Source organism: Odocoileus virginianus, chromosome 24 (genome assembly GCF_023699985.2).
Source record: "Odocoileus virginianus isolate 20LAN1187 ecotype Illinois chromosome 24, Ovbor_1.2, whole genome shotgun sequence".
Taxonomy (NCBI): domain Eukaryota; kingdom Metazoa; phylum Chordata; class Mammalia; order Artiodactyla; family Cervidae; genus Odocoileus; species Odocoileus virginianus.
In genome coordinates this window covers 9,791,993-9,810,886 of record NC_069697.1, presented here as the reverse complement: position 1 = coordinate 9,810,886, position 18,894 = coordinate 9,791,993, and the positions used below count along the sequence as shown (strand labels likewise).

The 18,894-nt window shown below is 35.2% G+C and overlaps 1 protein-coding gene across 5 annotated transcripts in view; it reads right to left on the bottom strand.

The window, feature by feature from the left end:
• Positions 1–18,894, bottom strand: part of ACSS3 (acyl-CoA synthetase short chain family member 3) — a 247,922-nt gene that overhangs the window by 173,903 nt on the left and 55,125 nt on the right. For all 5 annotated transcript variants that reach the window (XR_011483185.1, XM_070454281.1, XM_070454280.1 and 2 more), the window contains exons 4-7: positions 17,565–17,699; positions 11,748–11,888; positions 2,442–2,522; positions 2,266–2,361 (exon numbers count right to left, since the gene is read on the bottom strand). Coding sequence is in view for 4 of the 5 variants with exons in the window: in XM_070454281.1 (XP_070310382.1) it covers positions 2,266–2,361; positions 2,442–2,522; positions 11,748–11,888; positions 17,565–17,699 (453 nt within the window). In the remaining variant the exon portion in view is untranslated. The remainder of the gene's footprint in view (positions 1–2,265; positions 2,362–2,441; positions 2,523–11,747; positions 11,889–17,564; positions 17,700–18,894) is intronic.

The window sequence follows — 18,894 nt, the reverse complement described above, 5'->3', positions numbered from 1 at the left end:
CAAACTGAAGAAAATCCTTGACTTTGTCCCTTACTAAGCCACCACTGATCTCTGATACAGTAGCTTTATGAAACAATGTGGAGAAAAACTGGACTTCACTGGGATGGAGAATAACTGGAAGAATATAAAGTTCAGACAATATGGGAAGGGTATTTTTTCCAAGGACTCAGTGGAGAAGAATATAAAGATGGGATAGCTAGAAATGTGCAGAAGTCTAAAAGGCTTTGTTTTATGATAAGAGAGAATTGAGGATTTTATAAGTTGTAGGAAAGAAACCCAAGTGCACAGATAAGATTTAAAAGGTTAAAAAAAAAAATCACTCTTTTGTACAACAAATACTGATAGAACATCTACACTGTTCTTGAGCTCATCATTTCAAGATAAAGACAAACAACAGAGCCCTTTTAATGATGTTACAACTATGTTTTAAATAAGCTTAAAAAATAAAAAAGGCCAATGGTAAATGCACAAAAATTACATGTACTATAGTCCTAAAGGCAAACTAATACTTATAAATACTTATCAACATAATGGCATCTTTGGCTTTGTCATTTTATATTAGCAATTCACAATTTATTATAAGTACTTAGTGTTAAGGCTTATTTTGTTTACTTCAAAGGGAATTATTATTTTAATAAAAAACACTTATTCTATTGCAAGAATTTCAGTATGGGACACAATTGTCAAGATTATCTTATGTTTTAATTATTACAAATACCACAGGACATATTAAGTCTACAGACAGAGGCATAGAATAAGAGATGAGGAGTAGTACAAGGTGGCATAATATTTGTGTCAAAGTTTGCCTTAATATCTCTGAGGATTTCAATACAGAAAACCAGCCAGCCGAAAATGTGGGAATAATCATGCTTTTAAATGCTGGCTGGGACTAGGAGATTGCCACAAAGATTAACAACAGTCTCTGATTTTTTTGGAATCATTGACTTGCAGAATGTTAAGATCTTAAAGAACTTTGACATAATCTAATACTATTTTCCACACCTCACATATAAAATTCTCTTCTTCAGATTCCTCTCTTGATTTTGAAAGACTTTAAGTGAAAGAGAGCCTTCTATTTCAGAAGCTGCCTATTCTACTAATGAACAGTTAAATTTTCTCTAATTATGCCCAAAAGATAGGTCTCTGGAATTCCACATTACTACATTACTATGTGACAACTCTTTAAATGTCAAAAGATTCTTAACATATATGCACACTAAATATTATTACTATTAGCAGACTAGCCATTCACAATTCCTTCATTGCTTTCTTGTATGACATTTTCACTCTATTCTCTTTCATCCAAATGCTTTCTAATAAGTTAATTATTTTTTTCTCTCCTCATTAAACTGAACATAAATTTCCAAATGTGAAAAGGGAAATAAGATTATACTATTGCATATGGTGACTATTTTTTAAAGTCATCCTATCAACCACTGATGTTTGAACTACAGACAATTATAATCACAGGGATTTAACTACATAAATTGCAACCAACTCAAATTTCCCTGACTTCATTTTTGCAATTATATTTTTAATATAATTATAAAAGGATTTCCATATTCTCCCATCTTGTGTGTTTTATCCTGAAAGTCCAAGATTATTTTGTGTACTGATTTAGCAAACTACCATTTTACTGTTCTTCTCAACTTCCGATATCCTACAAATCTGATGGACATGTGTTTTAAGTATTTATACAAGGCATTTACTAAAATTAAATAGAATAGGCATAAGAGCAGAATTTCCTAGTATACACACAAAAATATTATTCCTGGGTAACATTAATCCATGCAACTGAATCTTAAAGCAATGAAGATTCAATCTGATCAGTCTAGGAGTCTCTTCCTTATTCATATAACAATCATCAGAAGCTACCAAAAATATCTGTTAAAATCAAGAGACCATATAGTTGAAATCCATTAATTCTCTAAAAACAACAAAAAAAGGTGAATCTCTGTTTTGTGATGACTGTTTTCTAAGGTTCTAAACCAGGATCAGTCCAATGATATTTTCTAGAAAGGGATAGACATGAAGCTTTTTAGTGTATATTTTTCAGAATATAATTTTATGGCTTTGTTCAACACAATTTAAATAGTTGTTTATTTTTTTCTATATATTTCTCTGTCTTATGAAATCATATTTTTAACTGGAAGAAGACAAAAATGTTCCCTGTCCCCATTCAATTTTTTTTTGTTCCTACTTAGACTAGTTCTCAGAAACTTTCAGTAAAATTAACACTATGTATATGTGGTATGATTTTATTACCTCATATAAAACTGTAGTATTTCCATGTAGAAGAGGTCCATAACAGATATAGGAATGTCCAACAACCCAGCCTAAGTCGGAAGCTGCCCACCACACCTAAACAATAAGAAGAAAATAAAATGCATATATCTTAATCAGATAAATGTCATGTAATATGAATTTAAAACCACGATTACCTCTCCAGGTTTAAGTCCATATATGGAAGACATCGACCAGTTAAGCATTACAGCGTATCCTCCAGTGGGCCTCACCACACCCTAAAGGAAGGAAGAGATGAAGTTAAAATCAATAAACACTGTGTTAAAAGACGCTCTTTCTCCATACTATCCACTTAAGAAAAGCTCCTGTTTAAAGTATCTCATATTCTAAAGCTATAAATAACTTTGGCTGTCATGTATTAATAATCGTATCTGAATCACTATTTCTTTGACACCTCCAAAAACAAACACAGAATAATTTGTTCGTACCAGTCCATTTGTAGAATTCCTTCTCACAGACCATTCTGGACTTTCTACAGAAAACATGATTTCACAGAATCACATTAAAAAAAAAGAGAGAAAAATTTCCAGGGGTAACATCAATTATCAACACTGCATTTTAACACATATTTCCAGAACAAAAATGAAAACTTTCAAAATTAAGTCCACAGGAAGGTCAAAGAGAGCTGTGTGCCTAAGACACAGACTACCATAAGAGTATTTCTTCCCTAATAGTATTAAATAATAATAGGATGCCTAGAGGAAACAGTCATATTCTAACTGGAGTCTTATTAAAATGCTAACCTGAGGGACCATGCTATTGCAGTATTAGAGCTGAGCAGTTCTTTAGGTCTAACTCCTGCTGAGTTAGATCTAAGGCCAACAGATTTCCCTTATGTTACATTTTGGGGAAAAATAGGGACTGTTACACCACAGCACTACAACTTTCATGAATCAGTTTGTGAGCAAGTATTCTTGAAAGTGAATGTATTCAATGTTAATACAAGATTAAGATTTGAAAAGTAAGTGCAAGAGTCATCACAGATAAGAACTGACAGCAAATTTAATAACTAATTTCATTTTTTGCTTCATTATGAACATTAATCATTATTGGCTCACAATGACTTCAGGATGTGAATATTCAGAGCGAGAAAGTGGATGCTTGCTAAGAAATATGTTACAGTTCACTCACAAGTATTTTCAAACATCTCTTAGTAGAGCAACTATAATCACTCCGTGAAGGAAATAATTATTTTACCTGAAAGGGCACATATGCCTCTAATTAAGAAACGTGCTACTGGTTGAACTATTTTGGCACAGCTCTGTAACTATAACACACATACATGAGTCAGGAGAATGAAAACAGAGTTGACTTTCTTTTTGTTAATAAAATTGCTGCTTTCCTCAGGTACCACTAATAAAACTTAGGTATCAAGCTGTGGAATACATTTTATCTATCAGCAGTAACACCTGGTCTCCTGGCAAATGTCACAGGGAGCTTTGCTGGCATTTGACAGGTATGCTTTCTAGCTTGTATGACATGGTTAGCATGCAGCTGGCTCTTTTGATCATCTTGGGAGAATTAGAAATCCTAAGCTCCTGCCAATAATTTTCACACATGCATTTTCCCATATAAACTGGGCAGGTCTTCAATCAGTATATACTGTACACGTCTTCGATGTACTTTGCTAATTTTTTGTCTTATTGAAAAGGTCTTTTCCTACAGTTCAAAATCTTGATGAATTTGACATGAATCAATTTGCAAACACTCTTTTCTAAAAAGTTTTATTCATCTGGTAAAGGATAAAATAGGAGGTTTTTTCATAGACAATATGCTATCAATATTCTGTGAAATTTAATATCAGGCATGATTTCACTTAAGATGTTTTTAGAATTTCTCTTCACCTGTCTGTTGTCCCTGAATTTAGAGGTCATTTTTAATTAATAATTCTAAATATCATTACAAAAGGGTAAATTTTTTTATATTAAATGATAGAGAATAAGAGTAATCAACTGGAAATGATAAGAATAAAAGGCTAAAGAGAACATAAATGACTAGTAATTCATTTGTAAAACTTAGAAGATAATTTAAAGGACAGGTTGTCAAATTTCCACTAACCTCTCAAGTGAACCCTTCTGTAAAGGTTATTTACCTGTGTTGCTTTGTCTATAAAATGGTGGTTACTTAAATCCATTTGACCCCAAAAAATTTAGACAAATTTTTGTGAAAATTTGCATGAAAAAACTTAAAATTATCCAGTCAATAATTTAACATCTTACAAGCAAAATTATTTCATTAATTTCTAGCAATTACTGTTATTTTTCCCCCACACAAAAGACAGAAATGTCAAAAAATTAGAGGTTATTATCAGGGATTCTCATTAAAAATGATGAAAACACAGCTAACAGAGACAGAAAAGCCATGTCTGTTTATCATTGATCTTTAATATCCACTTAAATTTTTTAACAATGAGTATAAAATTTTCTTCTGGCATCATTTCTCTATTCATTAATCTAGATTCTCAATATGAAATTTAGTCTTGCCTCTAACATATTCAGATGACAGGTTTCAATTTTCGGGTTATTTAGTACAGTGTAGGAAAAAACTGCATAATATACACTCCATGTAGGTCTTTCATAAGAAGTTCAAGAGTAAAAACACTGAAAGATTAGTTTTAAAAAGATTGTTTCTTTCTTATAATATTAACGTGGTTAAAATTAATATGATAAAACACTTTTGTTTCTAATCATATTTTCCAGGTAATGATAATTAAAATGCAACAGATAAAGTCTGTTCAACCTCTGAAAATACATAAACCATGCTCAAAAAAACCCCACAAATTATTATATTCCAGTATGCAAAATTAACCAGAAACAAAAAATGGCATTTTGAAGTATATTTGAGTATGAGGCAAAAATACTGTTGATCATCAGTGCTTACCCCTACAACACAAGCATGCTGCATTTCACTCTTTTGAGTCTGTTACTTTATGCACTTATATCCTACCTTCCTTAAAAGTAAAGACATTAGATGACCTAATATATTTTCAGAAAAGCCCTATAGCCTCCCAGTACGCTGCTTTGGATTTTGTAGGATCAGCATAATACTTAAATTCTTCTGGAAAACTTAAAGACATTCAGGTGGGAATAAAACTCTGTGCCCCAAATAAAGACACAAAAGTGAATTCTATCTCAGTACAAAAGGTGACAATGTGAAGGTGTTCTTTAAACAACACAAAACACTTTTAATGTATACAGATATTCAAAAAATTCAATCCACACAAATGAAACTAAAGGCTAATTATTTATCCCCCAGGAATGAGACAACAGTTAATCCCAGATGGTTCTTTATGGTTTCCAGTTTAATGAGCTGCCTTTGAACAAAGAAAGCCACAAAATATCATAAATGGGTCAGTTAATGTAAAACAGAAAACATGCTTATATCAAGTGTGTACTGTTTGGGTGCTACAATTCAAGAAGAATGCAGTTGGAATAACATCAGTTGTAGTACAAAAAGGAAGGAAGATTGAGATATGCGGTTAAGAGTTTGGGAGTCTTATCCGAAAAATGTGTTTTAACAGATCTATAAAAATTTGAATGGCAAATCTCAAAATATTCAGGTAGGAGAAGTCTACATAGAGTAACCAACAAAACATAGCCCCACTATTAACTTGTGCTGGGAGTTTAGTCACTCAGTTGTGTCTGAATCTTCACAACCCTGTGGACTATAGCCTTCCAGGCTCCTCCGTCCATGAGATTTTCCAGACAGGAGTACTGGAGTGGGTTCCCATGCCCTCCTCTAGAGGACATTCCCGACCCACGGATCGAACCCACGTCTCCTGCGTCTCCTGCATTGCAGGCAGATTCTTTACCTGCTGAGCCATCAGGGAAGTAATAAAGACTTATACAAAGACAAACACACAAATATACATACATATATATCCATTCACACATACATATGTAAATACATATGCATATATGTCTATATGTACACATGCATATGCATTATGCATTTGCTTAGTATGTATGCATGCTTATATATACATTTCAATTCAGTCTGGCAAATTAAGCAAAAACAAAACAAGAAGAAAGAGGAAACAAAAGTATTACCTGAAAAAAAGAAACCCACCACCATGGGACCATTGCAGTCAATGAGTTGAAAAGTATGCTCACTTAAAAAATCCAACAACCAACAATACTCTTGTTCTTATGGCAGTTTTACAGACGATATCCCCTCTTCCTCAAATGAACCCCCTTACCCTTTTGCTGCACCTGGTTATCTCCTAATTCATCACATGAGCACTTAACAACCTTGTGAAAGTGCCGCCTCTTCTGGAAGCCATCCGAACCCACTGCTTGTGTTAAAAGCCCCTCCCTCCTCTTTCACGGCCACAAGTCCTGCAAACGTCTCTGAGCCTCTGGCCACTAACAACATCCACCCACTGCTCAGTCTCCTCCTCCACTCCAGCGCCATAAGATCGCCTTTGTACCTTCAGCATAGAACAGACAATTAATACATATGTCGACTAATTTCAAAAGTGAACAATTAAATGAATAAGCAATATATGAAAACTATAATTGAAAAAATATTATTCTTTGTTCAAGAGAAATCCTTGAAACTTACAGAACTTAATGCCATATTAGTAGAAATAGAACAATTCCATTTGGTATATTTCTTCAAACATAAAATCTCTTGCTGCAGGCTTTCTGATGACTGAAGCCACCTCCATGGATGATACTTCAGCAGCTACTGCTGCTGCTAATAAGTCGCTGCAGTCGTGTCCGACTCTGTGCGACCCCATAGACGGCAGCCCACCAGGCTCCCTGGTCCCTGGGATTCTCCAGGCAAGAACGCTGGAGTAGGTTGCCATTTCCTTCTCCAGCAGCAGTATAATTTTTTTCTGGATCTGAGCAACTGTGAGATCAGGGGCAAAGGTGTAGCGAGTTCAGCCTTTAGCTGCAAGAATTGTGAAAGTGGCTCAGTCATGTCCCACTCTTTGCGACCCCTTGGACTGTATAGTCCATGCAATTCTCAGGGTCAGAATACTGGAGTGGGTAGCCTTACCCCTTCTCCAAGGGAGCTTCCCAACCTACAGATTAAACCCAGGTCTCCCACATTGTAGGCAGATTCTTGACTAGCTGAGCCACAAGGGAAGCCACAAGAATTGTACTACAGATTAAAAAATTTTTTCACAGGTTTTTTTATTTAACTTTCTCTTATTTTTTGCTACAGTCTAGAATATAAATAAGTCACCTAAAACACAGGAATAAAAGTTGGTATAAGTTATAGAAAACTCACATCAGAGCAAAGGCCTTATCTACCACCTTCCTGTTATGTCTTCCTTTCTAATTCTTTCCCCCACGCTGCTGTGACACATTTTTTTTTTCTTTTTTGATTATCACCATACTTCCATGACAGCAAGCTGGAAGAAGATAAATATGACCATCACGAAATTTCCCATTCCCAAAATGACACCCCATCCAGGTGAGGTATTCTTCTATTGTGTAGTTCCTTTAAGTAACTTGAATATAGTCAACCAAACCAAACAGACTAAACATGCATAACAATATTCAGAAATGTATGCAAAGCAGCTCAGTCATAGAATATGCTAGAATATGTGCAGCAGCTAGCAAGATCAACCTGTCATACAACAATCTGACAAATCCCAAGTTGGCAGATGCAGAAATGTAAATAGGCCCTAAATATATCTGCAAATTCCAGCCAAAGAACAGACTGAATTGTGTGTGGCTTATATGCACCTATGGGAAATGAGCAGTTTTAAGTAGAATATTTTTATGGGCTCACAACACTATTTTTCTTCATGTAGATCAAGAAAACAAACTAAATGATAACATGAAATTTATATTTAAATGTTTCATGTATGCTCATCTTTCCTGTACTTCTATTCCTGGGATCTCAATATTAAAAATTCAGATTCTATTAATCCTGATTATACCTACCAAAAATGAAGCGAGAATCTTATGAATAAAGGGGCATCAGGATACTAAATATTTTGTAATAATCTATAATGAAAAATAATATTTTAAAAGAATATATATTTATACATATGGGATTTTTGGTTCACACAGTTTTTATTAAATTGTGAATTGATTTTAACATATATATATTCATAAATGATTGAATCACATTGATGTACACCTGAAATTAACACAATATTATAAATCAACTATATTTCAATTTAAAAAATAAGAGGCATCTGGAGCTAACTGGAAAAGTAGATTATTAAATATTTTGGATCTGCTATGGCCCAGTTCTAAGGTTAGTGCCATAGTAGATTCAAAGGTGTATGAAATATATTCTACAATGTTAGAGAACATGCAATGTTATGAAGATAAGTAAATGAAAAGTAATATATTTCAAAAGTAGGATAAAATAAGTGGCAAAAGTATTTGTTGGCAACATATACTTTCAATGCAATTGAAATTCTGAAGTCCACTGAAGGGATAAGAGAAATATTTCTGAAAGACCTGGAAAATTGACTACTTTGTCTTGCCATTCTGCACGTCTTTCTCTGTAAAACCTACTCGATCCCATGAATTAAACACTACACCTCTACAGCTGATGATCTTCCAAGGGTCCATCTCCAAACCCAGATGTATTCTTGGACCCAGACCTTCATTTCCAACTACTGGCTGGGCATTTCCATGTTAATGTCCCAAAGAGACATCATACTCAGTATTCATAAAACCTCCCAGTTTTCCAGCCCCAAGCCATTCTCCTTTGTTTCTAGTTTAGTAAATAAATAAAACCACTTTCCTGTGTTCTCAGGTTCGAAGTCTTGTACTCTTCCTCTGTCTTACTCTTATTCTTGCTTGCTCCCTAATAAATGGTCCAAAGCTAAGCCCAGCTTGAAACCCAGTCTCCTTGCTACCGTTGTATAATGGTGCCAGGGTTACCTTCCTTCATATTTTTGTCTCTTTCTTAGGAAACAGTGCTCTCCATTCCTTACAGGCAGTATATAACCTAAACTTCTTGGCTAAATTTTAAACAATTGGCCCCTGCCTATAAGTCTGGCCATTTCTCTACTTTTTTTGCACCAACTGCAGACGCCATTCAAGAACCTTACATGCTCCTGTCTTTATTTATATTGTCCCAATCAACCTGGAATGCCCTCCTCCCCATGAAGTCACCTGATGAAAAACTTCTACCCATCCTTCAAATGTCATACCATCGAGTGCTTCCCATGACATCTCCCTGATAAAACAGCATTCTTACTCTCCCATCACCCTTACTCTGTTTTATTTTTCCTCATAACACATCACCTACTACATAGCACTTTGTTCAGTGCCTGTATCCAGCCACAGAACTCTAAACAGATGGTCAGATATGTATTTGGGTGCTCAGTAATATTTGTTGAACTAATGGAATTTAATCCTTCAGATGCCATTCAAATTCATCTTTTCTTCAAGAGACACAAGTAGGGTTTCTTCCTCTTAGGGAAAGATCACAGTCTATCTTACATTATCTATATTGATACATATTGCAACCCCACTATGCTGAAGGCACTGTGGTTTACTAATTTTTTATCTCTTTTAGCTCCTAATGAACATCCATGAACTAAATTCAATGTGAATAGAAATCTTCAAACAATTAAAGCTTTCTCCAATATATAGAAATAGATTTATCTTCAGGATGGTATTACTAATGTAATAAAAAAAAATGAGGATGATTAAAACATCAAGCAATCTTCAGTTTGGGCAGCTAAGAATTCCACAAAGTACTTCTTGACCCAGAGAAAACATGTGATATCTAGGTTTCTTCCTTATTTGGAATCATCACTTTTCAGATTTAATGCCCTATATGTTACTTTTATTTTCCACTACACTAGCTGAGTCTCTTTTAAACTGATGGCAAACTCTTCTGCACTCTCATATAGATCCCCATCCAGGCAACAGTGAATTTCAGTGATTAAAAGTCTCAAGGTAGCACCGAAAGTTTTTATAAGATTCCTTCAGGCTTTCAAGGAGCTAAACTGAATTTTTTGTTTTTGTTGTTGTTAGGCTAAACTATGTTTTCAGGGTCAGTGGTTTCCTCTCGTGTTAATACTTTTATATTAGACTGTAACTTGCTGAGTCCCTTTTATTTCATAGCCAAATGTTCATTTGCTGCAACATAAAAAAAATTTATTTTTCAGATGACTAGAGTTCTTAAAAAAGCACAAGGCTTTGATTCTACAATGACACAAATATTTTTATGTATATGCATTAATTTATTTATTCACACAACAAAAGTATGAGTACCAACTACATACAGAACACAATGGTAGACCAAAATGTAACAAAACACTGTGTCTGTAGTCGGAGAGAATATATCCTTCTATCAAATGTTTTCTTTTTCACAAGCAAGTGAATTTCATATAAAATGTTTTAAGTCTTAATCTTCCTTTATTTAAGTCTAAACTAATAGAATCACAATTTTTAGAATATTAACAGATTATGGTTCAGAATTCTGATGCTATAGAGTTCCAATATTAATAGAGGCCAACGTCATACAGGATTTGAGTGATTGTGAAAAGTCCCTTTGCCCAGTAACATTCTGTGATTCAATGAATATTGAACTCCCTAATATAGATGAAAGATGATTGCACAAATCTTTATGAAGTTATATAAAGAAACAGTGTTATTTGGAGATGCCAGGCAAACGTGGTAATGGTTTGGTATCTGACACGTTCAAGAATATTGACATTTTTAACTTTGCTTTGTGAAAACACCTTTCAGGGTAAAAAGATTTAAAAATCCTTGAGTGTCTTCAGTGCTGTAAATCAAATAGCTCAACACTCTGGATAAATTACCTGTTGTTCAAACTGTCTAGGCCAGTTCTCCAAGTTGCATTTATAATGATAAATTAAATTCCTCTAAATCAAAAATCAATTTCATACTATATGAAAGATATACCTCAATTTAAAAAAAAAATAAAAATATTTCACTTAAAATATATTTTATAAAATTTTATTAAGCCAACTGATACTCAATCAAATATATTTTAATTTTAATAGCTTACTAAAGCAATTGAATATTGCTGATATTTGTGAAGATTTTTAGTGAAATAAGGACAAAGCATTTGGCATTAAATATAACGAATATTTCTATATATTTAGACACAATATTTCTTTTAGATATAAACTACTTAAGCCTAAACCTCAAGATAAAGTCTGCAAACATTTTCAATCAGTAATCAAATATTCTTGGTGCAAAAAAATCTGTCACTATAATTAGCCTTAAGACAATGCCTACTTTGGCCACCTGATGGGAAGAGCTGACCCATTGGAAAAGACCCTGATGCTGGGAAAGACTGAGGGCAGGATGAGGAGGGGGCGACAGAGGATGAGATGGTTGGATGGCATCACCGACTCAATGGACGTGAGTTTGAGCAAACTCTGGGAGATAGTGAAGGACAGGGAAGCCTGGCGTGCTGCAGTCCATGGGGTCACAAAGAGTCAGACATGACTGAGTGACTGAAGAATGCAGCAAGGGAAAACATACCTTTGGCAACCCTGTCGTTCCAGATGTGTAAAGGATATACAGTGGATGTTCAGAAAGAACAGGAACACAGTCATGGGACTGTGCTTTTGCGATCTCTTCATCCCAATCAAGGTAACAACCTGGAGCCAAAGGAACCATTTCCTACAAAACAAAAACACAGAAATATGCACTGAATAAAAGAGATTACATCAGGAAAACGATGGAGAGTAACTAAATCTATATCAGTCTGAGTGTCTGACTGAAATCTAGGCCTAGACAGCTAAATATCAGACCTATAACTCAATATCTCAGGGTCTTGAGTTAAGATAAATGTTCATAAGAAATTCAACAGCTTGATGTTGACTTCAACTGAACATATCACAGAAAATGTTTTATTTAAACCTAGAGATATATTTAAGAAATTAAATGTGATGTAGGCATGACTTCATCAACCGTAAAAGCTTAACCAGCAGAGGTTCATGTTTCTACAACTGTATGTACACTATCAATTTTAAAAACTAACTTCTATCATAATCTATTTCTTTTTACTTTGGAACTACTGTCTTCACAATGAAATCTCAACTAACCTACTAAAGTTTCTCTTTACACAAGGGCCAGTTAAGGGTAATACTGTGGCCATTTTTCCAAACGGGAGAATACTAAATCACTTTCAGGGGAGGAGGGGTAATCTACTTTCATTTTTTTAAGAACAAAATCAGTTCTGAAATTAATGAGAGTATGAGACATGTATAAAATGCTACCCAAGTTTTTCTCCATCAACGATAGTGACTAATATGGTAGAAATGCTTGTTTTCTTTTTTGTTCCTAGAACCAAGCTCTGTGTTATAAACTCTATGATAATTGAGCCATGAATTGGACAGACACATCTTAAGTTACACAGGTTTCTTCAAAAGGTGCCAGTGAAACAAGCCAGGGAAGAAGAAGAAAGTGGCTTACAGAAAAATTACTGTAGCCGAGAGTTATAGCTATCTAATTAGAGTTATGATCCAGTACATGTCTAGTTATTTTCTGAAATGTTGACTAATCTCAAGATGACAAAACAGGAAATTTACAGTTGGTGAACCTGTTGGTAAAGGCACAAGACAAGACTACACACTCCTCACTGAAAATAAGTTCACCACCTAGAGAGCGTGTAACCATTACATTTCATCCAGGAAATGCCTCAGCTAAATTCAGAGACACTGACAGATTGTTTAAAGCCAGGTCATTTCCGTTTCTCTGGTTCCTTAATTTATTGGTTGGGTTGTAAGAAAAGGTCATATATTTAAATGGATACAATTACAAATTGATACTTCAATATATTAATAGTATCACAAATATAAAGCCTATGTAGCACATTGATAGACAATAATCTGAATGGACCTTCAAGAAGGGGAAGTTTTAGGCTTAGCCTCACCATGGATGTGTCCTGGAGGCACCATTTAGAGAAATAAATATAATTAACTGTGATCAAACTGTATATTTCCATTTCCACTTGTTTTTATGCATCAGATAAACACAACTCATCTCAAATATTCAAGCCTAGGGCATCACAGTTACAGACCTATAAAAAGAATCATCACACTGTATAATAAAAAAATGTCAATTGAGTAATCACAAAAATAACTGCAGTTCAAATGAAATGAGGATTTGAATGAAGGGTTATTCTTCAGGCTAAGAAATGCAGGCATGTTTAAAGAAGATCTAATGAGAGGAAGACAGGGGGGAAATCAGCATTAGCCTTTTCATACATGCATTTACTTCTATAGACATATCCTTCCTAGTTGTTATCACTCTTGAAAGGCAGTCCTGGGGCAGCACAGCAGGTGACTGATGTGACCCGCCAGTTGAGCCCTCACGGCCTCCCTGAAGCTTAGGAGTGGCAGCCAGGTTTTTATCTCCTCTAGCAAAAAAGCAGTCCTAGTTATGAGATGCATCACTGAGCCTCATAATTTGTATCTTTTCTAAACTCAAAGCAAAGCCAATCCACTGGGCTTAATTACTGCCTCAACAGAAAGTCAGATATGAAGGACAAGAAACATCCAACTAAAATAAAGGAAAGTCAAACAGAGGAAAGGTCTCAGGAAAAATAAGGAGAGGGAGAAAGAGAACTAGTTATGAGAGGGGGGAAAGGGACAGTGGATCTCTACCTAGTAAGAGGAAAGAGAAGTCTATCACCTTTTTTAATCAAATGTACATGGATTTAATACTAATACTTTATTTACAAGGCAGAGACGGTCAGACTGGATGAAAAAAATTAAGATCCCAAAATGTTATCTATGAGAGTTTTTTTTAAATGCAAACACATTACTGATAAAAAGAAAGACATGGGAAAAAGTCACATCGTGCAACCAAAAGTACAAGATTAAATAGTTATATATCAAAGCAGATTTGATAAAATACCAAATGATAAAGAAAATGAGCAACTAGAACTCTCATAATTTTCTGCTGGAATAGTAAAATGATTATGTCCACTATGTAAAATTGTGTCAAGGTTCTTAGTAAGTCAAATATACATCTACTATATGAATCAGCAATACTACCTCTAGATATTTACATAAGAGAAATGGAAACACATGGTGTTAGTTCTAAAAGGTCTTGTAGGTCTTCATAGAACCGTTCAACTTCAGCTTCTTCAGCATTACTGGTTGGGGCATAGGCTTGGATTACCATGATATTGAATGGTTTGCCTTGGAAACGAACAGAGATCATTCTGTCATTTTTGAGATTGCCTCCAAGTACTGCATTTCGGACTCCTTTGTTGACCATGATGGCTACTCCATTTCTTCTAAGGGATTCCTGCCCACAGTAGTAGATATAATGGTCATCTGAGTTAAATTCACCCATTCCAGTCCATCTTAGTTCACTGATTCCTAGAATGTTGATGTTCACTCTTGCCATCTCCTGTTTGACCACTTCCAATTTGCCTTGATTCATGGACCTAACATTCCAGGTTCCTATGCAATATTGCTCTTTCACCATTACAAGCTGGAATCAAGACTGCCAGGAGAAATATCAATAGCCTCAGATATACAGATGACACCACCCTTGTGGCAGAAAGTGAAGAGGAACTAAAAAGCCTCTTGATGAAAGTGAAGGAGGGGAGTGAAAAAGTTGGCTTAAAGCTCAACATTCAGAAAACTAAGATCATGGCATCTGGTCCCATCACTTCATGGCAAATAGATGGGAAAACAATGGAGACAGTGAGAGACTTTATTTTTGAGGCTCCAAAATCACTGCAGATGGTGATTGCAGCCATGAAATTAAAAGACAGTTGCTCTTTGTAAGGAAAGTTATGATCAAACTGGATAGCATATTAAAAGCAGAGACATTACTTTACCAACAAACGTCCATCTAGTCAAGGCTATGGTTTTTCCAGGAGTCATGTATGGATATGAGAATTGGACGGTGAAGAAAGCTTTGAACTGTGGTGTTGGAGAAGACTCTTGAGAGTCCCTTGGACTGCAAGGAGATCCAACCAGTCCATCCTAAAGGAGATCAGTCCTAGGTGATCATTGGAAGGACTGATGCTGAAGCTGAAACTCCAATACTTTGGCCACCTCATGCAAAGAGTTGACTCACTGGAAAAGACCCTGATGCTGGGAGGGATTGGGGGCAGCAGGAGAAGGGGACGACAGAGGATGAGGTGGCTGGATGGCATCACTGACTTGTTGAACATGGGTTTGTGTGGACTCCAGGAGTTGGTGATGGACAGGGAGGCCTGGCGTGCTACTGTCATGGGGTCGCAAAGAGTCGGACACGACTGAGCAACTGAACTGAACTGAACTGAACCCTTCCCCCAAGTCTTTCTTACTCAAAGCCTTCTGTGTAACTGACTTTACATTCCCCGACTCAACAGCAACAAGCCTTTTTTAAAAGCATGCTGGAGGTCATCTGAAAGAAATTTCAAATTCTTCTTCAAGACATTGAAAATATCAAAATCCCTGAGTGCAGCCTTTCATGAAGAACCACAGACCTCTCAAACTACACTGGAAAGTGGTAATGGGACTTCCTAGGTGGTAATCAAACTGAGAGAGCTCTAATGCTCTCTGTTCTTATATCTTGTCATTTAAGCATTTTCCACAGATAAACTCTCAAGAGTTCTACAAATTATACATGATTCTTTGCACACTTGCAATTTTCCTTCTGTAAAAAATTTTAATCTGCTAGAAACCCCAGTGAGTCTAACTATAAATAGCTGGAGACCTAGCTAGGGATGCAGAAGTAAGCTGATTATTTGGGCAAATTTACTAGGAAAAGCATTGTAAAACACAGTCATTTATGTGTTATACTGCTTTTTCTTTCTTCATGGATCACAGATAATTTATCTGTTTAGAATATTCATATTTTGTTTTCCTGAACATAATCTTTACTTCCAGACTGATAACCTTTTCTAAAGTTTTTAAAAGACATTTTAAAAAGAAATTAATCATATCTCACCACAAGACTAGGTAGCTGAGAGATTAAGCATACTGTCAGAATGCATGCATTCAGATCATGACCCTGATGCTAGCTAGACAAGTTACTTCATCTCTCTTTTCCTTGGATTTCTCTTCTTTAAAACAGGAATAATGCCAAGCTCATAAAGTTATCAGGAAATTTAAAAAAATTATCCATGAATGGAGTGTCTTAAAAATTATATGGTAAGCTGTCAGTAAATGTACAATACAGGTTTGAAAAGCAAGGGTCCACTTACATGTAGATTTTTTTCAGTAAATATATTGGAAAAATTTTTGAAGATTTATAGCAATTTGAAAAATTCTCAAATGAACCATACTACTTAGAAATATTGAAAAATTAAGAAAAAGTTATGTCATGAATGCATAAGTGGAGATACTAGTTTGTCTTTATATAGGCATAAAGTAAGTGATATTTAATATAAAATTAATAACATGGTAGTATTATTAAAAAACAGTGCCTACTGTTTCCCAACTTAGAATTACATTACTGTATAGTATACCTCTTTCTCTGGTACTTAGAGAAACTGGGCATCAGTCTATCATCACAGGGAACTGATTTTTTTTTTTAATTTAACAATGTTTCCAATGAATATGACTATAAGGCCATGCTATATGCCATAAAAACTGTATATTTCATTTATTAGTGTATAGGCCAGGCTATAATGAAACAATTGTATTGCTGCTTCTTTGCTATGAATGCATGAATCATTACATCTGTAACAAAATATGAATTTCTTTTTCACATTATCTTTTCATTTTTGATGTCTAGTGTTATAATATATAGTACATCTGTGGTGTTTTATATAATATAAGACAATATTGATGCAGGTACTGATAGACAGCTCTTCTTATAAACAGACATAAACTTACAATATGGATAAATATAATTCAGATAAATACAGTTCTTTTCTCTAGCCTACTTTATTGTAAGAATATAGTATATAATACATATAACATACAAAATGTGCTAATAGATTGGTTATTTTATTGGTAAGGCTTCCAGTCAACAACAGTTAAATTCATGGGAGAGTCAAAAGTTACAAGCAGACTTTCAACTGTCTGGGGGCTGGTGTCCTTAAACCCTGCATTGGGTTAACTATATTACTATTATAGTTATAGTGTAAATCAATAAAGGACACCACAATAGACTATTCATTGGATCCAACTCATTAAATTACAGATATTTCTAGGTTTCAATCTTTTTGTTTTAAATTAGTTTTTTTATAAAGACAGAAAATGTCATTCTTTTTTGCCCCAAATAGTGCCATTCATAAAGGATACTTAAGAGTTTATAAATCAAGTGCTCCTGTCAAATAGTCAACAAGAATCATCCTTAGCACACCACCATAGCAAGAACCAAATTCAAAATTCAGATTACCGTATTTGGACGATTATAGATGAGAACATTATCTGGCTTGTGTTGTCCTATTCTCAGCGCTTCTTCTACAAGTGGTATGTATTCCACCTTCCTTCCAGGTTCAATGCCAAATGATGCTGTAACAACCAGCTTGGGCTACAATGACAAACAAACAAACAAATGACAAAGCTGAACCGTCCTAGTTAAGGTAATCACAATATTTCAGGTATAGGCTGACAAACATTTCTTTAGAAATGATTCTGTTCTCTCGTGTATAAATGGCCTGAAAACCAACCAACTATTTTTAAACGTTATAGCCCTAACCACTTCCACATAAATCTCACTTACCTGTTCAGAATTCCACCTTCAAAGATGCTTTAGGCTAACAAACAGGAGCTGTTAAGAAAATACTTTCCAAAGAATTCATTAAGCCAGGCAGATGTAAATCTGCCATGAACCAGTGAAGTGGAATCTTCAAGTGGAGTCCCCTCACTTGCACACACCCACATAAGAGCTGGTTGTTACTGAAGTTGTATTTCTTAGAGGGGAGAGACCAGCCTGACTGCTATCAATAAGCATTTCTAAGGCTTTTCATGTAAGCCTCTCTGCTTAAACACCTAAAGTGACCCCGAAGGAAGAGACTGGAATCACTAAGACTTATTTTATGATTCTTTCTCATTTCAAATGCATACTCCTTTTCACGAAGTATTATATTGTAAATGTGTCATATGTTTCTTAGAAGGGCCCTCAAATGATTTAAGTTTCAAGTCCCACCGAGTCTTGTGTCTGCTCTTGTCATTAAGACACACTTGGCACTTTCTTTGCCCGACAATTGGCTAGTCATTCTTCAAGAAATGCGCAGGTGTAGCCGAAAGATTTCGGTCAGTCTTCCCTCCTTGGTAGGTTCTGAGCAGGCCTCAGACATCCGTCTAGAGTCAAGATGCTCCTCCATCCCCACCTCTGCACCGGAAGCTCTCCACGGACAAATCTGGGCCCAGCACCCCCCTGTCTCCTATGCCTGGATCAAGTTTGTCATAACATAAGGTCTCAACAAAGTATTTGTGGCATAGAACCAAAATTCTCAGTAATTTACAAAACAAACATGTCTTTGTTCTTTTAAGTACACTGCTTCTTCACAGAGAAATCCAAAGCAAAGGAGACAGATAAATTATTCAGGAGACAGAAAAATCAATCCCAGAAGGTACATCTATTCCTGAATTTTGATTTCTGGTTACAAGATGTTTCCTCTAGGGAAGGTTTATATTATGCCAAATATATGCATATATAGCACTTTCTAGTTTTCAATATCATCCAATATTCACTGAGGTCCAGTGACGGTGGCAGAGTGAGC